The sequence below is a fragment of the Aristolochia californica genome, unplaced genomic scaffold (genome assembly GCF_029961685.1).
Source record: "Aristolochia californica isolate CCGP_79_NKW_82.1479 unplaced genomic scaffold, dmAriCali1.0.hap1 SCAF_15, whole genome shotgun sequence".
In the NCBI taxonomy this organism is placed as follows: domain Eukaryota; kingdom Viridiplantae; phylum Streptophyta; class Magnoliopsida; order Piperales; family Aristolochiaceae; genus Aristolochia; species Aristolochia californica.
In genome coordinates, this window is record NW_027181826.1 from 24,203,537 (window position 1) to 24,229,348 (window position 25,812).

General features: G+C 37.4%; 2 protein-coding genes across 2 annotated transcripts; both read left to right on the top strand.

Moving 5' to 3' along the window:
• The first annotated feature begins 11,093 nt into the window (after positions 1-11,093).
• LOC137951519 (probable potassium transporter 13) lies at positions 11,094-17,656 on the top strand. The gene is made up of 9 exons (XM_068798221.1): positions 11,094-11,404; positions 12,784-13,018; positions 13,102-13,350; positions 14,166-14,216; positions 14,481-14,741; positions 14,822-14,874; positions 15,368-15,482; positions 15,612-15,866; positions 16,323-17,656. Exons 1-9 carry the CDS (start codon positions 11,360-11,362, stop codon positions 17,291-17,293), a joined length of 2,235 nt encoding a protein of 744 aa, XP_068654322.1. The 5' UTR covers positions 11,094-11,359; the 3' UTR covers positions 17,294-17,656.
• A 377-nt stretch (positions 17,657-18,033) lies between these two features.
• Positions 18,034-19,097, top strand: LOC137952212 (uncharacterized). The gene has a single exon (XM_068799290.1). The coding sequence runs from the start codon at positions 18,257-18,259 to the stop codon at positions 18,860-18,862; it is 606 nt and encodes a 201-aa protein (XP_068655391.1). The 5' UTR covers positions 18,034-18,256; the 3' UTR covers positions 18,863-19,097.
• Positions 19,098-25,812: the final 6,715 nt, after the last annotated feature.

Sequence of the window (25,812 nt, forward strand, 5' to 3'; positions counted from 1 at the left end):
TTTAATGCTTATCTTTAGTCTTGATCAAATACATATAGCAGTGTTTTGACATATCATATATAGAGTACCTTTTTCCTCTTTTGGTCAAAATATTGCTTATCTCACATATGTCACTATGTATAAGCTCTAGTAGATCAAAGCTTCTACTTGTTGAATTAAATGACTTTCTAGGTTGTTTTGATTGTACACATATCTCACATTTATTTTTAAATCTAAGTTCATTACTCTTTTTAAGGTATTCATATTTACGTGTTCAAGTCTACTATGTCATAAGTCAAAAAAATATTTGACATGACATAAGATGAAACTTTGTTCTCATTAATACTTTTGGTAGAAATTATATTTAATTTATATAATCCATTAGAAACATAACACTTCCCTAAAAAAGACCCACCCTTAGTAATTACAACCTTATTTGACTCAAACACTATTTTGTAACCTAGTTGACTTAGAAGGAAATTCCTAATAAGATTTTTTTGTATGTTTGATACGTAATGCACATTGTGGAGAATGAGAGTATTTTTCGGGAGTAAACTTCAAATATGTTTCTCCTTCTCTGATCACTTGAGCAACACTGGAATTACCCATTATAACAGTTCTCTCTTTGACTTTCTAGTAGGAAGAAAAAGAGGAAATATGAGAACAAATATGGACAATTGGTCCTATGTCAATGCACCAATCTATTAGATTAAATGCCAAATTTATTTCTAAGTTAATCATAACTAACATGTCATCGGTTTCAATTGATTTAGTTTCAATGATCATGTTCACTTGAGGAGTTGTTCTATCACCTTGCCCTTTAATTTTTCTAAGCCTACACGATTTAGCAAAGTGACTCATTTTCCATAGACTTGCATGCCTTCTTGTTTTGTTCCTTTTGAATTTTTTATTTAGGCTTATCAAGATATTTCTTGGGTTTCTTTTTTATGAAGTTAGTCTTCTTTGATTCCATCAAAATTTCTTTTCCACTAACTTCATATCAATTACCAAATTTTTCTCTTGTGTTTTTCTTTTATTTGGATTGACACCAATACTTCGTCTAATGTGGCAAGATGCTTCATTTAGATCTTAAAGTCTAACTATGACGGAGGAAGTTGTTCTATGAGGCCAAATGCTTATATTGTATCAACTATTGGAATACCCTTGGTGATAATCTAGGCAACAATGTTTTGAATTTCATGTGCTTGATGGATCACTTATATGGCATCTACGATTGTATAAGTAAAATATTCTTCTGTGAAAAACTTTTGTTCATACACAATTTCTTGCCCATACTTTGTCTCTAAGATTTTCCATTAACCTTTCGTAATTTTAGCATCAGAATATAAATCATATAAATTGTTACTTAGTGCACGAAGGATCAATCCACACACAAATATCTATGTTGAACACCTAATCTCACTGGTTCATGGTCTTTTGGGCTTCTAATTGGTGGTTCACTCACTATTACATGGAATAACTTTAGAGTCGCTAATCAATATTCTATTATCTTTTGCCATCTACTAAAATTCTTCCCATCAAATGATTCGGGCTTTCGTATTTTTTTAGTGAGTTTTCAGATTTTCCCATTCTAGAAGTTGAAATCTCTTTCAAAATTGTTGAAAATGAATTTAAATGCATTGGCAAAACTTCAAATAACACTTAAAATAAAACCCAAATAAATAGGTCAGTGCCAATGTGTTCCTCTTTGACAAACCGCTTCACCAATCACATAAATCATTTAATTAATTAAAATACCTCAATTTGCGATGAGGCGTGTAATCACCCGTCTTTGAAAGAGATTCGCCTCGTATAGTACACTGGATGCAAGAAATATTTACACAAAATACAATGGACCTTTTTACCCTCTTAAACTTGCACAGTATAAGTGAACCCGTGTTATGGTCCTAGGTTAAGTACCTATGTCTTCCGCTCCTAACAGGCTGGTCTTTTGGGTAGTATTGGCTAGGTGCTTAACATTTGGTATTAGAGTGGGCTCCCACGTCATGAGTTCGAGTCCCGGGACGCGCAAATGCCAGATTAAAATACTGGTAGGTCCTTGTGATAAGCCCTGGGTCGGGCCAATGTCATTGCGCCGGCGCAAAGGCTGGATTAAAATACTGGTAGGTCCTTGTGATAAGCCCTGGGTCGGGCTAGTGTCGTTGCACCGCCATGGTCGTCGGCTCACGATGGTGGGGTATGATGTTATGGTCCTGGGTTAAGTACCTATGTCTTCTGCTCCTAACAGGCCGATCTTTTGGGTAGTATTGGCTAGGTGTTTAACAACCCGCTAACTCTAAAGGATTTTTTTGACTGTTTGAATCGGATCAAATGGAGGATTTTCCCTCATTTTTCTTAAGAACTCTTGGATCTTTCTCAAGAACAAAAAAAAAAAAAAAAAACACCATAATGTTTTTCAAAGCCCACAACTTCTTTTTGTATCTCTCTCATGTTCTACAACTTTATTTATAGAACTTTCTACCCATTTAGAGAAAATCCACCCCTTGATCCTTGGGTTGATCTAATTGTCTAGATATGTAACCTCTTTGATTTGACGATTCATATATGTAACAAATTTGTTTAGACGCTTCAAATCTGTAATGTAATGAACTGTCCATTCATATTTGTAATCATTTGATCTAACGATTCAGATATCTGACAACACAATCCAACGATTCATATCTATAATCGCATGATCTAACAATTCAGATCTATAACCTCTTTGATTTGATGATTCAGATCTGTAACAACTTTATCCAGACGGTTCAAATCTGTAATGGCATGATCTGACCGTTATATCTATAATCATTTGATCTAACGATTCAGATATCTGACAACACAATCCAATGGTTCATATCTATAATCGCATGATCTGACAATTCAGATCTTTAACTGTCCTACCAATGGTTAAGATCTATAGCCATTTTCATCCAATGATCAGATTAGTTTGATAGTTTGAAAAACTCATGCTTCCTTGGGGTCTCCCTTAGAATTTTCATAAAAAGGCCATTTTTTAGTCCTCCAAAAATTCTAAAAGTTAGAAATAATTTTTCATAAGCTGTTACAACTCTAATATTTTATCAATTTATCATATTTTATATTTTCTTAACTTCAAAGTAATGCCTATAGAGCCACTATCTACATAGAACAGGAGTGCATCCAACACCTAGTTTGAGTCAATTCTTTTATTTTTTACACAAGTAATTTTTTAGCTACCCTTAAAAAGTGAATAAACTTTTTCTATTGCCCCAAAAATTAGGCTTGTTTGCCTTCAAAATTGAGTGGCTTTTTTAGATTTAATCTATTTTTATTGGTGTATGGAGCTCTATCATTTGGCTAGTAGTGATGCCTTCTTTCCTCATATTTGTTTTTTGCAAGTTGGGCCTCTTGAAAAAAAATGATCCCCAACTTGTTAAGCACCTAACCAATACTACCCAAAAGACCGGCCTGTTAGGAGCAGAAGGCATCAGTACTTAACCCTAGGACCATAACAGTACACCCCGCCCTCCGAGCCGACGACCATGACAGCCTTTACACAGCAACGGGGACCGGGTCAAGAGCCCATACTCCCTTACGACTCCCCGCCAGGGGCGTGCGGTCCACCTGCACATGCGGGAACTCGAAGTCGGGATCTATCGCCTGCTCTAATACCAAATGTTAAGCACCTAGCCAATACTACCCAAAAGACCGGACTGTTAGGAGCGGAAGGCATGGGTACTTAACCCGAGGACCATAACACAACTTGAGGGGGAGAAGTAAAAGAAGAAGTAAAAAAAAAAGTATTTCGTAGTATTTTATATAACCTACCATGAGGAATTCCACCAATTGTACTAACATTTTTATATGTCTAGAATATTTAAGTAAAAGGAAGAACAAAAGATGAAGAATTTGCATATTTTAAAGAATTTTTTCAACCCAAAACGTTGAAAGATCAATGAAGATTTAAGACCATGAATTTTTTCTTTGCAAGTTGAAATCAACAATTCTAGCTTGAGGGGAGAGTATTGGAGAGCAAATATGGAAGAGTTTTACATGATTCTTAGAAAAGAAAGTCTCGCAATGAAAGAATTAATATGATAGAATATTATAAGAGTCTCATAGAAAGAAGTCTCACAAAAAAATGTTTCGGTTATGAGGTCTTTTAGTTCTATTAGTTTTCTATATTAGTTGTTTGATATAGTTTTAAGTACGGGTTCTATTATGGGTTTAGGGTGTAATTGGAATATGAGTAGTTTAATTATATTCTAATTCTAGGTGTTTTCTCTATTATAAATAGAGATCCAATGTACTAAACTACACTATCGATGAATTATTTTCCTCTCCTAAAATTTCAACAATGAGAAAACAAAATAGAATACCTTATTCAAAGCCAAAACTATTCTATAGGGGGGACAAAAAAAATTTAGAACAAATAAGAAAATTCAAAGAAAAAAGATTAAAAATAAATAAAAATAAAATAGAAGCATGGAAACAATGAGAGAAGGCCAAAAGGGGAATGGTGGGCACCAAAGAAAATAAAAAAGGAAGAAACATGGAAGATTAAAAAGAGCATACATGTACCAAGTTCTTCAAAAGGATAAGTCATTAGTGGAGGACTAGCTTCGCTCGGTGAGCATTGTGAGAAGAAGAGATGGGTTTAAGGCATGATCATGGGATTAATATTTGATTGTTGTAACTTTCGCTATGCATGGTTACCTATCTTGGAATTTGATACATGTGGGTTGATACAGGTGATGTCTCGGCCTATGTATATACTAAAACCATAATAGCATGGTTTCCTATCTTGGAATCCAATATAGGTGATATCTCAACCCTGAAGGGTCTTATAATGCAACTTCGCAAGTTATGGTCTGATACATGGTATTTTTTTTAAAAATAATTATTAAAATTCATTCACTTCATTTGCTTAAGATATATACAAAAAATTGGTTAAGTACTTGAGAATGGAAAAACATTTGAGATACACCCATTTTACAATATTATGGGTTGAAGTCTATTTGAGTTAACAAAAAACTTAAGAGTACGAGTTATTTGGAAAGGGAAATTGGAAATAAGTGACAACTTTAAGTTTTTGAATACTTACTATCAATATTTCTTAGAGTAAATTCTTTGTAATAAAATTTATTGTAATATCAAACATAACCATAATTTCAAATAATGTAATTTAGTATTCCTATTAGTTTAATATTATTATATTATCTTAACTTTTTATTTATCATATTAATTTAAAAACTAGAAAGCTAAAAAAATTGAACACAACATGGTACAATAATAGCCCGTGAACAATAAAATGAATGACTAAAAAATCTTATTAGCAGTTTCCTTCTAAGTCGTGGTTTTTTTGTATATTTCATACGTGTCATGGTTTTTGTACATTTGACTATGTAAAATGATCCAAGCCACAATTAGTTAATGAACTACAGTCATGAGTAGAGGATAATAAATTGTCACCATCATGACCACATTCCTCCTTGTCATATCTTACCGGTGTTTATGAATATAATGTTATTACTATTTTAGAAATATATTTAATATGAAATTAAGTTAAGATAGAATATAATTTTGAATTAATATTTTACTATAATTTTACTTTGTATTAATTATAATTTATTTTATTATATTCTAGTTTTTTATTAAATAAAATTTATTTACATTAATTAAAATTTAATTATGTATTATAAATTAAGAAATAAAACATTTTAAAAGGTTAATATAATTTTATTTTTAATAAAAATGTCCTACTTATTATTAATTTAATTTAATTAATTAATTTACTTTGAGTTATAATTTTATCATATAAAATAATAATTAATAAATGTAATACTACATTAAAATTTTATTTTTTAAATGTATTCTAATTAGATATTTAATCTTAACCAAACTTAAAATTTGATTGTATTTTTTATGTGATTTATTTTGATATTTAATCTTAAGCAAACTTAAACTAATTTGATTTTTAATTAATTTTGTAACAATAAAAAACCTAGTCTGTTTAGGAACAATATGTAACCTGTGAAATTTTATACACCACTTTTAGGAAGGGTAACGTAGTTTATCCTCGATAGGAGATGTAACTTGTACTACTTCGGCCAAAAATCGACATGTACTAGCTTTGACATGTTTTGTAACACACACACACACACATATATATATATTCATTTATATAACTAAGGAGAAAAACACTTAGACAAAGATGGGTATATGTATAAGACTCCTGAATCTTACTACAACTAGTGGGACTGTAAACCATGGTAACTTTCCTAGAACTATAGTTTTATTGCAAAATGTTCTAGACTTAATATAGAGGGAGTCTAAACTTGAGTGGGCCATCTACTCTCTTGAAGCTAACTACTTGATAAATATTTGTTGAGATAAAAAATAAAATATCTTAAATAAGAGGTTGTTCTCTAACCTGAACAGGACTTATTCACGTACGTGAATTACTTGCACTCTTACAATATGTACATCCTCGTCTCCACCCTTTCCTTTTCCCCTACCCTATACTCCCTAATTTCTTTTAAGAACTATAGGAAGTGACTCACCAGATTGACAAAAATTTATAGTAGGGTGAGTTAGATTGAGGGTCAGGCTTGTTCTTCTACTTTAGTGAGTCCCTCATATTTGTTGAGTTTAACCTTTTGATTTCTAAAAACCAACTTGACACAGCTAACCTAACCTAGTTTACATTAGAGCTAAATCAGGTTGTGAATTTGAGTAGCTATACCTTTTAAGAACTTTATATGTATTTGTGGATGTACAAAGGAGACAAAGGAGTTGGTTTGTGAAACGATGTGACTGTCACCACAACACCAAGAAAATTACAAGTGAATTTAGGTCCTATCTATTGTGACCATATGATATAATCTCCACAATAACTTCAAACCTCCTTTGTAGTTGAAGTTAGTTGATTCAGTTTTGATGCCTTTGGCAATCTCCATTTGACATTTGGATGCCAATTTTAGTCTTGTGCATACGTATGGCTAACGAGTTGTGACAAAGTAATGCCAAGTACGAATTGCTTGTTGTGACTTTGAAGTGAAAATTTGGTAGAGTATCATCGCTCCAACGATCCAACCTTCTTCAACATTCCCAAGTTGCTCAACAATTTGCTCCTCCAAAGTTGTTGTTTTTGTCATATGATAGACAATGACTTTTGGAGAATTTGATTGTGGTAAACTATCTTTTCGTGATGACTGGAGATTCCTCGTTTTGGTTTGAGGAGAACTATTGCAACGCTTTTTAAATTATTTTTTATCATTATGTGGGGCTTAAATAATGATGGAAGTGCTTATGGAGTTTTGAAGTGAAGTTCTTCACTTACAATTATTGTAGACCTTACTTACGGTTTTTGGTTAATCGAGTAACGGGACCTGAATAAGTTGTCAATATGGTATTTAAAAGAACCTCCTTGTTTTGCTTTGATGGCCCCATCACAAGTTGTATGTCTAACTATCTCATTGGGTTTAGATGGATGACAATCGGGTTTCCCTTATGTGGAATTGATTGACTCAAACTTGAATTTGAGGCTTTGAGATCATCACACTTTTTTGCCCTTTGAGATGTCATGATATTGGAGTTGATTTTCTTTTCTCGTGGAGAAAGAGACGAGAGGTAGAGATTGCCCCCTTGGGTATGTAAAAAAATATGGACATACAAAAGAGTTAGGTCTGTGAAATGGTGTAACTGTTCATAACACAATAGTACAATGAAAATTACAAGTGATTGTACATTCTAGCTCTAGTGACCATCTCATTCGATCTCCATAACAAATTCGGACCACCTTTCTAAAAGAAATTAACTAATTTGGTTTCGATGCCTTTGGTAATATTTGCTTGATGTTTGGATGAATATTTTGGTCCATACTTACGTTTGGCAGATGAGGTACCATTCCATGTCCATCACTCACCCAAGATCTTTGAGTCTGCACTATGTCTCTCTGCAACTCAAACGGTTGCGAGAACAGAAATGGATCATTGTCGTTCACAGCCCTATCTGCAATTCTGTTGTTATGTATTGAATTCCGACAACATCTCCGTGGCCATATACTGGTGTCCGGTGAATCCATGCACAACGCCAGCAGCGGTCACAGAGTGTTTATCCACTGCCTCATGCATGAACTAAATCAAGCACCAAGGTCCCACTTCAATTCCAGTGAATCCGTCGAATTCCGAGCCGATTAATGCCTCAGTCAGGTGATCTCCCAGAACCGGCGATTCTCTCCAAAGAGGACGACGAAGTGATGAACACTTTTGCTGAAACTTTTGGCGACCCATGTGGGTTCGGAGGTCCACAGCCTGCTTAAATGAATTCTAAATCTCCCTGTCGGTGTTTCGGAGGTCACAGGAAGCTTCCCCATATTCAACACCGCTCACTCCCGCTTTAAAAACCGTCTGGTGCTTCATTGAACTCATAAAAAAACACGGGGGAACGGATGCGGCGTCCTATGTTCGACAAAACGCCTAAGAGAGAGTGTTCGATCGAATATTATAATTCCCTGAAAGGGTTGTCTATTCTGATAGCAAGCCATTGCTTTTTGTCAGCTTTTGTGAGCTTTATCTCTCTTTTCGTCCCTGTGAGCTCGAAGACACCAACAAGGTCGGTCAAAACTCGAAACAGCTTTACTAAAAGATAGTAACATGAATAATTTTTTGTGTTTAATTTAGAACTGGGAAGGCATATGTGAAAAATATTATCATTGTTATAACCAAGGCTAAATCCGAGCATAATAAACCCTAATCCGAGAGTATATTCACCACGAAACATACAAACCATATAGAAAACGCAATATGGGCATAAATAACAGTAAATCAACAGCAAAACACAAGAGGCAATGATCTTACGTGGTTTGGCGACAACCTACATCCACGGGAGGAGACGAAAATCCACTAATCAAAAATGGGTGAAGCTTTGCGGCTTCTAGCATACAAAAACTAAGCTCTTACACAAAATCAAACTCCGATTTCTCCCTCTACGAACCCCTCTTTCTCTGAGCAGAAAATCCCCCGAAAAACCCTCGTCGTCTCGACCTCTTCTCCTCAAAAACCCCCAAATCAGAGAACTCCCGATTTAATCCTGTAATCGGGTCCCGACGCGGATCTGAACCGGGTAATCGGTTTGGGTCAGGTAATCGGATTCAAGACACCCGATTAAAAAATCTCCACCTTGGCTTGAATTCGATTACTTATCTCTGAAAAACTGAATCTGTCTATCACCATCTCCACATTGCCTCCTAGGGCATCTGAATTGAACAACATCATTACTTGTGACCGCTTTACGGTAGTTAGAGGGCTCTAGAAACTGAACGGTTTTACTGTCTCTACTAGTAACACATGGAAAACCCCACTGCAATCTCTTCCTGCAACCACTGCTGCCTCTACCTCTGGCAACGGCGAGTCTCCACAACTCCAGCCTCTGGCAACGGCGAGTCTCCATGACTCCAGCCTCTAGGCAACGACGAGTCTCCAAGACTCCAACCTCTGGCAACAGCGAGTCTCCACGACTCCAGCCTCTAGGCAACGACAAATCTCCAAGACTCCAACCTCTAAGCAACAACAAGTCTCCACGACTCCAACCTCTAGGCAACGATGAGTCTCCACGTCTCCAACCTCTAGCAGCGACGAGTCTCCACGACTCCAGCCTCTAGCAACAACGAGTCTCCACGACTCCAGCCTCTAGCAACGACGAGTCTCCACGATGTTCCCAAGAGACCGGTCTGTTGGGAATACTTGATTAGGCACTAACAATCATAATATTTAAACTTGGATTCTCTTTGTCTCATTGTCCCCCAAAAAGATACTCATGGATACTTCTTTTTTTTTCCCCTTTATAACAAAATTAACAAAATTAGCAAAGAAGGGCTTCTTATCACCTTTTCATCAATGCCTCTTGGCAAGGGACTTGAGATGCTTTGAAGTCATTCTCAAAGGCCATCATGTGTGTGCCATACTCTTTGGTGGTTCAATTTTTATAATTGGGAGGTATACTTCCATGACAGTTACTTACATACTCAATCATTTTAAATTCTATTCTTTTTAATTTTTTTTTAAAATCAAAATAAGGCAAAAAGTAAAAAAAATTATTCTAACCCATATTTTTTTTTCTTTTTTGGTGTGACAATTACAACGGGTTTATACTTGGTTACCTTCAAACCGTCAAAAACTCGAACTCAAGACCTCCTTTAGAAAACCCTCAATACCCCGTTGAGCCTCGTCCCGAATGTCTTTTTTTTTTTTCCTTGTTATTATTTGAGGAATACTTATATTCTAAATAAAAATCAGATTATAGTCCCACAAATTACCAAAAGATCTATAACATATCTCCCTAATTTACATTTTTTTTGCTAATTGGCTTTTGAAGTAAAATATTTTAAAAATTAGTTCACTATTTTCCTCTAAGATTTATTAAATAAAAAAAAATCTTATATCCAAAATCATAACAATCAATCTTGATATGAAATTGATTCAAGGTTATCTATACATATAGAGTAAACATAAAATCAGGCTTGACCCCGATTCTCCTAAGATACAACTCAAATAATTCTTAAAATAATATGAAGTGACAAATCATATTAACACTCAATGTATATAATATATCATTTTAAAGTAAAAAAAAAAAAAAAAGGGACCTACCCTGGTTAAAACGTTTTCCTTCTATTTCCCCAAGAGTCCACGTCAACCGTCAATGTTCAAAGGTCAAAAGAGTCCATTTACGTTCAAAGTCCAAACCCCACACATGTGTCCTGTGACGTGTGACTTGTGAGCAACTTCGGTCTTCCCTTTCGCCGTCCCGCTCCGTTCCCGTGTTACCCGGGCTATCAAATAGATCCGCTGGGGCCCATAACTTCTCCACGTGGGACTAGTAGGCGACCAACTAGCTAAGTGCACCACCTTTCTCTTCCTTTTACGATCCGTCTCTTGTTTTTGCCCTTTTTCTGTTAATTGCTTTTATACCCTCACATATCACTTAATCAGTTTTAAACCCCTGAATAATATCCATACTTCTTGCTATTTCATGCTCCTGGCTTCAATAAAAAAAGATAATTTAAAAGTTATAAAAACCCTAGAGATGTTTTGGCGCCCTCAGATAATATTCCCATTGTTTTGCTTACAGGACACGTTGTCTTGAACCGCTCTTTCCTCCTGCTTTCTCTCTCTCGTGTCCCGATCCGGAAGGTCACCGGCCACCGCGCAGCGGAGGAGTAGGATTGGAGAACATCTTTGGAGCATTTTGGAACTCTTTTGTGCTCGGTGTCCGGATTCTGCTGGATTAGGCTTGCCGTCGAAGCGTCACTGGTGACTCTATTCAGTGCTGGTGAGAAAGTTCGCTTTTGGGAAAGAGAGAGTTGGATATACGGACTGGTGGTGAGGGGTTTTGACGAGTGATGGATCTGGAATCTGGTTCGCATCCGGGCAAGTTTCGGAATCTGGTGAGTTCGTTCACTGTGCTAATTTTTGTTTTACGTGGTTGTTTGGTTTGTTTGAATTGCTGCTCCCGGCCTCTAGATCTTCTGCTTTTTCTCGAACTATGTGATTTTGGAGTGTGGTCTATGTTTCGAATTTTGTGTTAGTCTGTTGTGGTTGGAGAATCGTTGGAAGAGGAAATATCTCTTCGTTTGACTTGTTTGACCACTTCAATTTGACGTACTTTGACAATAACGGAGATTTTGATCGCGAAGTGTTATTTTTCTGATTGATTTCCTTGCAATTTTTTTTGGTGCTGTTTTTGTACTTTATTTCGCATTCGTTGAAGTGTTTTACTGTTGGCACTTGTCCATTGACCGTCTTTCACTTCTTATTTTCTTTCTCTTATTGCGACCATTTTGTACAATGCGCATTCTCCTGACGGTTTGTTATCTCGGTGCTTCCAATGTTTGTCAATGTGGTTTTTAGATGAGTTTTGTTTTTCTCATGGTTCTCTGATCCTACATCTGGTGTTTTGTTAATTAAATTGGCTAAACCTGTCGATTTTTAACTCGTTACCTGGAATTTTTGTATTAATTTTAAAATGATCTTTTGTATTTTCTGTTAACATCTGGAGAACAGATTTTTTCCTTTTATTTTTTTTCCATTTCTCGTCGTTTATGTGAGTTATTCTCGACGAAATTCAAACTTTCTTTTATCGTAGTACTCTGCTGAGACATCTTTCTATACCAAAGGCTGCGCTAGAATGTAACTGGATGATGTCGATCTCTTTTGCATGTTGTTAGTAATCATTGACAGATTCATCTTATATGCTATTTGATTGCGTTTTGGAGTTACTTTGCAAAAAGGTTCTTTCTTTCTCTCGTTCAGTTCTTCATCGAATCTGAGTTATTCTATCTCACAATTATTCTTTAGGTTCACATTTTGTTTTGTCTTTCTGTTTGAGTTGATGATCTTTTCTCACGGGAGAAGTTTTTGTTCAATCGTTTCCATCTCTGCGTCCTCCTTTAGAAATCGTTTTTTTAATAGGAATTTTGAAGTTAATGGCCCCATTTGTTGATTTTTTTTTGCCATTTGTTTTCTTCTCTTATGTTTTGCTCTGTTCGTTGCTTGAATTTTGAGTTGACTTTTTCATTTTTTTTCTAGTAGTTTTCAATATTTCCTTGCATATTCCTATGTCAATGTTTGTACAGCATAGTACTGAATCTTTAAGAGGCAAAGTCTGAGACGGCTTTTCTCCGTATGCTTTACTCTTTTAAGTTTAACGTCTGTGGATTGGAACTTGGCGGGCTTTTCTAAGGCCTCTGTGTCTTTGATTTATCATCCCATCTTGTCTTACTTCGCTAAGTATGTGACTCATTTCTTTGGTCTTATTGATTGGCAGAAAGCATACAGAACAACTCTATCCCTGGTTTTGCAGAGCTTTGGAATTGTCTATGGTGACTTGACCATCTCCCCCATCTATGTCTATACAACCACTTTCTCTGGGAGATTGCAACTTCATGAGGATGATGACGACATAATACTGGGGGTGCTTTCTTTGATTTTCTGGACTCTGACTCTCATACCTCTGTGCAAATACATTGTATTTGTATTGGGAGCAGATGACAATGGTGAAGGTGTGTAACTAAAATCTCTTAATACTGGTTTTCCCCCATGTGGTTTTCTATCCAACTATCAGTGAAGGCTTCAACTTCTCCAGGTGGCACATTTGCTTTATACTCGCTACTTTGCCGAAACTCAAAAATGGGTCTTTTGAACACACACCATGCAATACATGAGCAGCTGTCAACTTATACCTCATGTTCGTCATCTAAGGAGACTAGGACCAGTTTGATATTGAAGGAATTCTTTGAGAAACATCGTAGCTCTCGTATTGTGCTTCTGCTAGTTGTGCTTCTCGGGACTAGCATGGTAATTGGTGATGGGGTCCTAACCCCAGCAATGTCGGGTATGTCTTCTAATGACAACTGGATTATTTAGTTGTTACTGTGGGGTTGAATACAAATGAATTGATAAATTCTCTTGTTTAAGTAATATTACAGTTTTGATCCATTTCAATCTTAAGGTTTAAAAGTGAACTTTTGTTGTTAAAATTATTATCTACGCTTGACTTTTGTTATTGCTAGCATCCAATCAGTAAAGAAAAATGTCTTGTTCCTGAAAGTGTCAAATGAACCTAGAGTGGTACACAGGTCGTGGTACCACAAAGTATAGTTTCTATACTAAACCTTTCTTGCCAGTGATAATGGATGGTAAATTTTTTCCTTGAATGCACATTACTGGAGAGAAGGATCAAATTTTGCATATATGACTTGTCAAATTTAGGGTGTCTAAATATCACTGGTGGCATAGTTTGCAGCACTACTTATTTGTTAGTTACTTGTTTGTATTTTGTTCATTGATAGAAGCATCCATAGAATTTATTGAAATAGTAGGAAGATGTTCAGGAAAAAAAGAAAGAAAGAAACAACACATATTTGAGCTTCTGCTAGGCCAACAATCTTTTGTGAAGTTTTTTCCCTTTCTTTTATTTTTATTTTTATTTTACTTTTTCATGAAACAAATGTGCATGTTCAAAGTGGTTTAGTAGTTACGAATGATTGACAATTATGATTTTCTTATTATTTTGAGGTTAATTTCTGATATTCATCTCCTGGGATATTGATTAAATACTGGGTATTGTTGCTTTCCCAAACATAAGCTTGTATGATTGACTCAACTTTTGTAGGGAACATGCTAAATTTTTTCTTTTTTTGGTTCCAGTTTTATCTGCAGTTTCAGGTGTCCAAGTCAAGATTCCCCATCTTCATGAGAGTAAGTAAAGCTAGAGTTTTCTGTTATTATCTGTAACTAAATATGCACATCATTCAAATCTTGCTTTTGTGAGTGGTTTTGGTCAGACTGCTTGTAGATCGACAAAGTTTCACAAATTCTGGGAAAAAAGTGCTTAATTTGAAATTATTGATGACATCTCTTCCTTGTGTTTAAGATTGCAAAGCCTTTTGTTCTTCAGGTTGTTTGACCTTACATTTTGTTGTTTTTGTTACCATGGTGTATTAATCTCTTGAATATCTGCAGGTTATGTGGTATTTACTGCTTGTATTATCTTGGTGGGGCTCTTTGCTCTTCAACACTTTGGAACACACAGGGTTGGCTTCCTTTTTGCTCCAGTTTTGATATTATGGCTTTTCTGCATTAGTATGCTTGGTATTTACAACACAATCCGGTGGAATCCAAAAATAGTCTATGCTTTGTCGCCATATTATGCATTTAATTTTTTCAAGAAAACCGGAAAAGATGGATGGAGATCTCTTGGAAGCATTGTGCTTTGTGTGACAGGTTTGATTTTTTGTTTATTTTCTGAGTGCATTCTTTATTTCATACAAAATGCTGTAGCTTAGATGGGCCCATTTTTTCAGGTGGTGAGGCAATGTTTGCAGACCTAGGGCATTTCTCTCGATTTTCTATCCGGGTAAGGCTTCTTTCCATTTCCATGGGGAGCTTCCTTTGATTTCAAAATAATGAATAGTGTGTACTAGGAGCTTTAAGTGTTCTACACAACTTTCATTCAAACATCAGGCTCCCTATTTTTGTTTTACGGCAGCTTGATCCTTGAATTTGTATTATCTGATGCTGAACAAAGATCAATCCAATACATCTAGTAATTTGATTACCACATTACTTGCAATTTCTTCTATATGTTGGATATGTATTTGATAGAGTAAGTCTAGGGCAACCAATACCCAAAACCAACAAACATAGGGGAGGAAATGTACACTTTGTTCATTTCAACCAAGGAATTGGAAGTTCTTTTCCTGCAATGAACAGCCTGATGATACTTTTCTGTGGCTTGTTAGATCAAATGTTTTAATTATCTCCATTCCATCTAAAAATCTAGGAGTCACTGCGAATATCTCAATTTTCATCATGATGATTTACGGATATGCATTGTCTTGTTATGGCAGATAGCATTTACGGCATTTGTTTATCCTGCACTGGTTCTGGCATACATGGGTGAAGCTGCCTATCTCTCTAAGAACAAAACAGATCTCCACAGGAGTTTCTACAGAGCCATCCCTGGTAATACTTTGCATTTCATATATCAATCAGTTGAATTATTTGTATAATCAAAATTTGCCGTCTACATTTATATCAACACTCTTCTTTCATTAGGATTGATTGTGTTGCATTTATTTTTTCTCCATGTAGAGCACTTCTTTTGGCCAGTTTTTGTAGTTGCAACATTGGCTACAATTGTTGGAAGCCAAGCAATAATTTCGGCCACCTTCTCCCTTATCAGCCAATGCAGGGCATTGAGGTGTTTTCCCCGTGTGAAAATTGTTCATACGTCAAGCCAAGTTCATGGGCAGATATACATTCCAGAGGTGAACTGGATCTTGATGGTCTTGTGTCTTGCTGTTGTGGTTGGATTTAGAGACACACACTTGATTGGAAATGCTTATGGTATGTACTTCCCAACTCTGATTACATGCAAATGCTTTCCTTCTAGTTGTTCATGTGAGTTGTGGGTCATGTTTAGTGGAAGATCCTAAATGAGCCTTTGACCATTTCTTTTGTTAGTTTGGCTGCACTAGGTTGTGTCGTTCGGGCCATTGGACTGGATATTTTGATTTGGGCCTAGTCTATTGTCCGCCTCTGATTTTAGGAACCCAGAATGCAAACTTTGTAATTGTTGTTTTGCTTTTGTAAAATTTGCTGCTTTGAACTTGTTTAAGCCTGCTGACCAAAATGTAGTCAGATAAGAAGGTGAGATATCTCTTCTCTTGATCTTGGTGGTCATGGCTAGGATTCATTCTGAACTTGCTTGGCTGAAATTATGTGTTATCAGTTTCCATAATTTCCTCCTGCACCTAGAAACAGTTTTCTGTTACCTGATCTTATGCTTCATTTTTTCTACAGGGCTTGCAGTGATTACGGTAATGTTTGTCACCACGTGCTTGATGTTTCTTATAATTGTTACCATATGGAAGAGATCTTTACTAGCTGCCTTTCTCTTTGTTTCCTTCTTTGGGTCCTTGGAACTTCTCTATTTTTCTGCCTCCCTAGCCAAAGTTCCAAAAGGAGGTTGGCTGCCCCTCATCCTCTCCCTTTTTGTCTTGTCAGTAATGTCCATATGGCACTACGGTACTTCAAGAAAAGAGGTATATGAATCACAGAACAAGGTCTGCGTAGACAGGCTTTTAAGCATGGGACCTAGCCTGGGGATGGTGAGGGTTCCTGGAATAGGGTTTATATATACAAATGTTGTCTCAGGGGTTCCACCAATGTTTGCTCATTTTGTCACCAACTTTCCTGCATTCCATCAGATCCTCATCTTTGTCTCCCTTCAATCGCTAACAGTCCCTAAAGTCCCTGTATCTGAGCGCTTTTTAATTGGCCGTATTGGTCCTCCAGAGTACAGGTTTTTCCGTTGCATTGTAAGGTATGGATACAAAGATGCCCGAAGGGATTCTTATGACTTTGAGAACCAGATAATTATGAAAGTGGGAGAGTTCTTGCAACGGGAAAACGAGGGAGGTGGTGCCTCTGCAAATTTTTCAGTGATTGGGACACCATCAGGGCCTGTTACAGAGGCAGTGGGGCCAGTTTCGCTTAAGGATGCTGGTGTAGCTGGCCGTCGCAAGAAAGTGAGATTTAAAGATTTGGGAGTGAAAGAGGAAGTAAAGGATTTGGCAGAGGCAAAGGAAGCTGGGGTAGCATACATGATGGGGAATACTTGTGTTATTGCAAGGGAGACTTCATCGTTATTAAAGAAGTTTGCGATTGATATAGTGTACAGTTTCCTCCGTCGGAATTGCCGGGGTACCGCAGTTGCTCTAGCTATACCATATGCCTCATTGATTGAGGTCGGTATGGTCTACCCTGTATAAACAAGAGTCATGACGAGTAATCTTTTAAGTCTCGTCAGATCAGCAGATGCATTGGGTGCAACTGACTAGAATCCCTGGATGAGCAGCAAACCTGCATCTTTTATACTGAGCAAGATTAAAGGAAGAGCAAATAATTCTCATACATCCTAATTTTGATTTTCTTGATGCCAAGAGGTGAGAACTTGGTGGGAAGATAATGCAGTTTAAGGGTTCCATTATCTCAGAATCGAGATTCTCAGGAGTCGGAAACAACTGGATGAAACTCATTTGCAGTTGGAAACTAACTAATGTCCATGTGCCTCTCTTTTGTATTCTTCGCTGATAATTTTCACATTTTTTGTAATATATTATAATCTGTAAATAAATGGGGTATTTAGCTCTTTTTTTTATTTTTGTTTTCTTTAAGAGAATGCAGGTTCAAATCACAAATCACTTTTACCCTATGTGATCCCAATAATTATACATGCACACCTTGGTTCATACGTGTAATTTTGAATTGTGAACGAGCAACTTAAATAAGCAAATGGCTGTTTAAGAACGATCTGTCCAGTCCTGGTTCTAGTGGGCCCAGTAGTTTGAAATTTTCTTTCACTCTCAGTCGTCGGATGGCTTCAATCAATGCCAGGTGTACGGCTAGTGAAACCCCTATCAAATTCGACCGTTACTCAGAAGCAAAGAACCGCAATTTAAAAACTCACGACGCGCCCTCCTAATCTTGAACTAGATTTGTCAAATCCAACCGTTGCAAGATTTTAAACGATTCGACCGTTCGCGTCTTCCGATCTCCTTATCATTCCCTTTCCGGCCTCCGCTCCCAAATCTTTTCCTTCAACACTCACGGTAGTTCAAGGCGCCTCTGAATTCAAAAACTTCACGAAGCTCTGTTGTGTTGATTTGTTCCCGATTCTCTTCAACGTATTTCCTCGAGCGTCTCACTTCCGTCCTTCATCCCAAGAATCATCCATGGCGTTCCAGGAGATTGTCTCCCCGAAGAACCCCAAACCCCCTCACCCTCTCCACCAGATCGCCGAAAGTCCCACGCACAAGCTCTTGCTGAAACAATGGTTGAAAGAAGAAGAACTCATCTCCGCCAGGATCGCCCTCAAGGAAATCCGAATCGATGCCACGCGCAAGGAGATCACCCAGCTCTACTGCTTCTTCTTCCTTTTCCACTCATCCGTCCTCCTCCTCCTGTTCGGCGCCGCCGCTGCTCGGGAACCCCATGCCATGTGCCATCGGTCGTGGATACCGTCGGTCTGTTCTCTCATCTGCTCGCTGGCCATTATTTGGGCCATTCGTTACAAGACTGATGTCGAAAGCCACATGGAAAAGCTGCTCGAGAGGGAGAAAGAAGATGTGAAGCTGTTGATGAAATGTGTCCAGGAACTGAAGAAGAAAGGGACGGAGTTTGATCTGTTGAAGGAGGTTGATGCGTTGAGGAGGGCCAAGAGTCTCCGAGTGGAAACAAAAGCGGTGAAGAAATGGTCGGTTAGAGACTTCGTTACTCTGTTCTTTGTTGCGGCTTCCTGTTTGGTGTTGGGGCTGACCAGGGTGGTGTTGTGTGATTAAGGTTCTGAACAGGCTTTCGATTTTGCGGGAGACAATCTATCTGTTATAGGTTCAGATGGACCGATTCTTTTGGGTCAAGGGGTTGAGGGCAATCTCTTCTGTCGACAGAAGGTTCTTGAATTCTGTCAGCAAAAGATGTTGGGTCGGGAAGGAAACATATGCAGAATATTTTGTTCTGCTTCTTGTAATCATTGAAACTCTAACATCGTAAATAAATTTGTATTCTTTTGTTTCAGTAATTGTTCTACATTTGTGTTTTCCAGTTTTTAGCAGTATTCTGGAGAGAAGTCTTGTACTTGTTTTTCCTGTGCTCTTCTTTAGGACACTCTACTGAGAATGGAACTTCACAATACACCATTCTAGTGAAGCAGCATAGGAGAAGAGCACTCGGGAAAAACTTGGGATTAAGATCAGAAGAAACATGAGATGGAATAAAGAGCATGGAATTTTGATCTCTTTATCCTCTTCTCTCACAGGTAAGAGAGACTATGCAACTTTATTCTGTTATCTTTTGCTTTTTCTCTGGTTAATATTAAGTAGTAGATTTATTTAAGGCAAATGAAAGAATTAGATTCTCCAGCTCTCACAGCCATATCTTCTCCGTTGCTGGCAGAATGTTCGATTCTTTATCATCCCCGACGGGCAAATAAACCTCTCTGGTTAAAATTGAGAAAGTATTAAAAAGGCTTGAAAGTAAAATAGTGAAAGAGAACAAGATGAGATGAGATACAATTTCATCAGAGGCAGACATGTCATGTAACTTAAAAAAAACAATGTGAAGTATGAAAGTCTGGAGGGAGTTCTTCCCTATTGAAAAATTTGAAGGGAAATTGAGAGCTAAAAGGACCCTTTATGCTCTTAATTTGAGCTCATGTTTCTCTACTTGGCTGGATTCTAAAAGATAGAAGGGCCTTCAGACAGTATAATACCTAGTTTATTTAGTGTAATCTACTTTCAGACAGTACAATCTGCGTAATTTAGGGTAATCTATTCCATCAACCACAATCGTGAACCAAAACGAAGTAGATTTTCAAACAATGAATTCATTATTGAATGGACTACACATAAACAGTTACACACAAAATTTCTCACACTAAATACAGCTGTATCCTCACGCACTCAGGAAAAACACGAACAGAGAAGAAAGGGGAAATAAAGGCTAAAACACAACTAATCTTCAAACACAAAGGAAGACAGAGAAATGGCAGCTAGCAAGACTACCCAGAACACCAGTTCTCTTTATGCAAAACATCTTCTTCATTTATTCATTCATTCTCAAACCGCTGACATCACTTCATTTTTTTCATTGGGTGGCGATGAATGAGTGAAGGGTTGCACTCCCGGCGGCGGAATCGGCATGCCGTAAGCCTGTAGAGCAGTGCGGACGTCTTGCCTTCCGTGTGCTCTCCCCAGAAAATAACATCCAAAACCGGTCAGTAGAGCGAGAAGAATCAAAGGCAGGGAGATGACCAAAACGAAACCCATTTCACACAAAACCGAAATTTCTCAGCTTTCGCCTGGTTATAAGATGGAGAGGAAAAGGGAGAAGAATTTTTCGTCGTTTCAGGCTGGAGGATGGATGTCTGAAAGACGGGGAAGACGAAGAGAGAGAAGCTCACTCGCATGCAGAAGTGAGAAGTCAGAAGAAACCGGATTGAAGGAGAAATGACTGAGAATTGAGAATATAAATGCAACCCAGGGTGGTTGTACTTTTCTGGAAGAATCGCTCTGTCTCGCTGGTGATGCTTCAACGGGTCCCCTCAAGAACTGAGAACAGAGTGTGTAACGGATACTTTTGGGACTACTGCGTGGGACTGAGGACGTCGGCCACCAAAATGATCTCATTTTTGCATTAAAGGTTGGAATGTTCTGCTGTTCAACGAGTATGGCGATGGCGTTGTAAGTCTTAAATCAGAATTTTTTTTTTAAGTCCTGTATTTTCAATCTGTATCAACATCTTGTCCATTAAACAAGTAAGATTGTTTGTCTTGTAAAAAGAAAAAGTTTACAACTTTCTCTTTCTCTTTTCTTTTTCCTGTTACTCAAAAAACCTTTTTCATGTGTATAGTTTTTTAAACGAGAAAAAGAAAGGGTAGAACAGATTCTTTTGGACGAAGCCTTTCAACCTTTTTTTAGAAGAGAAAGTCATGTAAGGGTGTTATTTTTTTAAAAGTTAAATTTGGTTAATAAAACGAAGAAAGAGTTTTAACCGCACCGCACGAAAATTCTTACGAGGAGAAAAACCACACTGAAATAAGCCATTACATGTTCTTCGATTCTTTCAGAGAAAAGCTAGAGGTGAAATCAAACAACGAATACCAGTCAACGAATTGGAAAGAATTGCATACTAATGGACATCAGACACACACTGATCGATCTTCTTCCTCGGTTTCAAACATTGGCAACAGCATTCCCTTGCTTCATGTACACAGGATGAGGTTGCATTGGGGAAGGCGAGGGGAACGAAGCATACGGAGGAGGAGGAGGAGGAGGATGCTGAAGATTGAAGGGCGGAAGTTCTCCTCCTGGCGGACCTTCAACTGGCGGACCGGTCATCTGAGTCATCAATCGTCCCTCTGCTCGGCCTTTCTCCCTTCCCATTACATAGCATCCAAAGCTCAGGAGGACAAGGAAGACAACGAAAAGTGGGGATATGATTATGACATACCCCATTGGTACGCACCTCTTCTTTCTCTTCCCCCTGTAGTTTCCTCTCATTAATTCGAGTATAAATAGTGTCAATTCTTAACAATGAAGAAATGATTAGTCTTGTTTTCTATCAATTCTCTGATTTGACTTTTACTTGCTCTGGCAACTGATAGTTTTTTAATGGCTGTTCAAAGTCTACGCTGCCAGCAATGTGATTCCGTGGAAATCCTTAACAGACCTTAAATAAAATGAAAATGGGCAACGAGGGGATCACTAGCCAATATCTCTAATAGACATATAACCAAGTTGGACAGAAACCTCTAAAGGAAACAAAATTTGAATAAGAATTTAGATCAAGTAGGCGTTCTGGGATGTGTTAAAGTTGTCTGATTAAGGGTATTTAATGAAGAAAGAGCTCGAGTTTTGACCTGGTGAAGTGTGCAACACACTGCAGCACATCTTAACTCCCTTCTTTCTTATCCCCCTTTCTTCTCTTTTCTTTCATTTTTAGGATGTAAACAGGTTAGAGCTGTTTCCTGGTAAGGATTTTTTGTTTTTGTTTTTTGAGAATGAAAGTTTGGATATGGAAAACAGTGAGTGCTGTTTCCCTTTTAAAATATGGAATAGAACAAAAACAAGGTCAACCTTTAGTAGCTTCATTGGCAGCAACTACTGAACAAAGCAAAGTTTACCAATTTTAGTGTTTTTGTATTTAGAGCATTTTCTGACAATTGATTGAGTTCACTGCTGAAACTTATCCAAATGTGCCTTCAGTTGATAAAATGTTCTCTCCCAGCATTTGATGAAAATCTAACTAGAATTTCGGCCAAGTTTCAGTTACAGTATTTGTATAATCTACATATAGATTTCCAACTTTCCTTACATAAATACACACAGTGATTTGAGTTTGATAACCCAAATCACCATCCTTGTCCTATGATTTCTTCTAACATTGCTCTCCCATCTGGAAGAGTGCCCTACACAATGAATAAGAAAATGACTTTTTAACTTATCACTAATAGATAGCTCATCTTGATAAGATCCACTCAGGTATAATATCTGCTGCATCTACAAGCAATTTATGCAGGCTGCATACCTTATAAACTGATCCAAAGCCTCCCTCACCTAACTTGTTGGCAGGTTTGAAGTCTTCAATTGCAGTCTTTAGCTCAGCATAATTAAAGGAGCATGCTTTTGTACTTACACTCATAAGTTCTGCAGATTCATTTACAGAGATGAGAAAAAAAAAAAAAAGAAGAATATGTGCTCTATTGGGGATTAATCTTCATTCAGAACACAAGCACATGCCTGTTTTTGTAGCTTGATGAAGGGGAGGAATTGCGAACTTTGCTCTAGAGGATTCTCACTTAGCAAACCGGTTATACGGATTGATGTAGATAACTTTTAGACTAACTGTGAGCAAAACCAATTCAAGATTTTTTCTGTTCCTGAAAAGCCATTAGGTTTTTTTAATTCTAGTAAACAGGGACATGATGGGATGACTTTCTGTTGGAAAGCGTAATTCTTTTATGTTTCTATCTTGTTGTGTAGTCTGAATTTGCAGGACTCAATTGAGACATAAATAATAGGAAGCACTCACATGGTGTGCTGAGCAATGTGCAAGAAGAGTTGCTTGAGGACAAAACTTACTGTAAAAGTTGAAGATTGAAGAGTAGAAGAGAAGAACGGAGGAAAACTTAAAATTAGATCTTCTTGGAGGTCATGCACAACCCCCCTCGCGCTCTATTTATTTAATAGAGTCTATTTAAATTACAAAAATACCCTCAATTAAACAATGAAACCGTATCTCCTTATATCTCCCATTCTATATATCTTATGTACATGACACTTGAACCATAGATACAATTCAACATGTAGAACAAGATTACATAAAACAATAAATCTGCTGATGTGATGAAATGATCAAAATACCCCTGGTCTTGTTTTCCAACACTTGCAACGTGTCTTGCCTCTATTACATAGGAAACTTTGTTGGATGCAACTTAATCCTGGAGGCAAAACACTGAAAATTTTAGAAAAATAAAGTAGCAAAGGCTGGTATTTTGGGTTGGTCGTTGGCGCCCAACTACTAGAAGAAAAAGTTTCCTTCGTAAAAGATCTCTAACTTATCCGAGATCTTCTTCTTTGGTATAATTACTGATTGTTAATTTTCTCCTTGCCTAAAATATTTAAGGCAAATCAAGGATTGAGATTGACTTGGTGAAGTGGTGCCTAAGACACTAAAAGAAGTGCAATTTTAGCTCCTTGACACTTCCATCATTTGATGACATGAGTGCCACCTTACTTAGGATACCAGACCATTCTTTCATCTCTCACATTGAGGTGTCATCTGCTATGTATTCTAGTAAGAAGGGTACACCTTCTACCACCAAAGGGCACGGTAGAAATTACATATGAGGTTGAGCAAGAGGTGGTAGGGCTGGCTTTGGTCCTTTGAGATCTGATAACCGGGTCTACACTCATTGTGGTGGACTGAATCATTTAGTGGAAACCTATTGGAAGCTTCATGACAAACCAGGTTGGGCAACTGCCAACCAATCCTTGTTTCATGACAAAAATTAAGAAAAACCTAAGTTACACAAAGGCAGGAAGATTGTAATCGATGATGATTATGAATTATTGCAAAGAATGAAGGCTCTGATGGCATCTTTTCCTGGATCTTCTACTACTGCTTCCACTACTGCTTCAGGTATGATATCTGCTACTTCCTCCTCTTCATCTTGGATAATTGATTCAGGGGCCTCCAAGCATCTCACGGATAATAAAAGTATGTTATATTCTAGGTCTCCATGTTTACCAGACAAGTTTGTTACCATAGCCGACGAATCCCAAACCAAAGTTCTTGGGAAGGGATCCTCCTTTGTCACACCTTCGCTTGCGCTTACTGATGTCTTATTTGTTTTCTAATTTCCCTTAAATTTATTGTCTATGAGCCAACTAAAAAAATGTTTCAATTGTTCCATCACCTTTTCACCTTCTTCTTGTGTTTTTCAGGATCTAATAACAAAGCAGGCAATTGGTAAAAGTCATAAATAGGCGGGCCTTTATTACTTGAACTTGTCTCCGATGACTGCAGTTTCCACTTATCAGACAGAGGTAAGATTATGGCACAACCGGTTTGGACATTCATTAGCAATATCACTTCAATAATTATTTTCTTTTTTGAAAAAACTTGTCTATCTTAAAATGTGAAGTCTATTAGTTGAGCAAACACTAGAAGACAACATATTCTCCTCAAGTTGAACTTAAAAGGTGTTACTCCCTTTTCATTAATTCACTTCGATATATGGAGATTATTGAGTGTTTCAAATATTTTACAAGTTAAGTATTTCGTTACTTTGTGGATGACTTCACTTGAGTCACATGACTATTATTTTTTTTTTAAAGAAAGGTTTGATTTTTTTTCAATATTTATGTCATTTCATGCCAGGGTGAACACTCAATTTGGTAAGCCCCCATACTTGAAACGCGTAGTTCACGACCCTCGCTGCAAATTGCACCAACTCACAACGTGTCAGTAAATTCACTTCAAATACAAACTAGCCTCTCCTATCCAGATGATCTCTTTCATGGCTTCTTCCATGAACCGGCCTCAAGAACGACCAACCTCATCGACTAAACATTTGGAGAAGTTCGGTTCATGAGCTGAAACTCCCATGTTTCCTAATTCAGTTTCCGTTCACCGAGTTTGAAGAGAGGAACAGATATGGAGCTGGGATAGATTTTTTATTCTCAGTTTTTCCAAACCGACAGAATTATTCAGCAGAAAAATCAAAAGAAAGAAAACCTCCATCGTCGATATCTACCAGTTTAATCTTCTTCAACTTCCAACAGGTAACTAGCATAGACAAACAAGTCCCTCCCCTCAAAAAACACGAAAAAAAGAAGAAGAAGTAAAATTCACTACAGAAGGCAAAAGTTTCGGTGGCTTTAATTAGTATTTACCGTCTCCCGGGTCCGTTCTCTGCTGAGATCGGCAGCTCCCAACAAAGCAACTGAGAAAAAGAGCAGCGCAGAGAAGGAAGATCGGGAGAGTCGGCGGAATCTCATCTCAGCTTTCAATAATTGCAGACAGATTAGCGAAATGAAACCAACAAGCTGTTTTTGAGCTCTTTAACGAAGGTGGCAGCGTAAGTCGAAGGCTGATGGCTTTTCTTGAATAAAAAAACCGGCAGCCATTCCCATAACAATAAACAACTCCCATGATTGTCTCTTCCGGTAACCTCTTCAACTGTGATGTTTGCTCCTAAGGACTAATAGATAGTGATCATGCACCAATC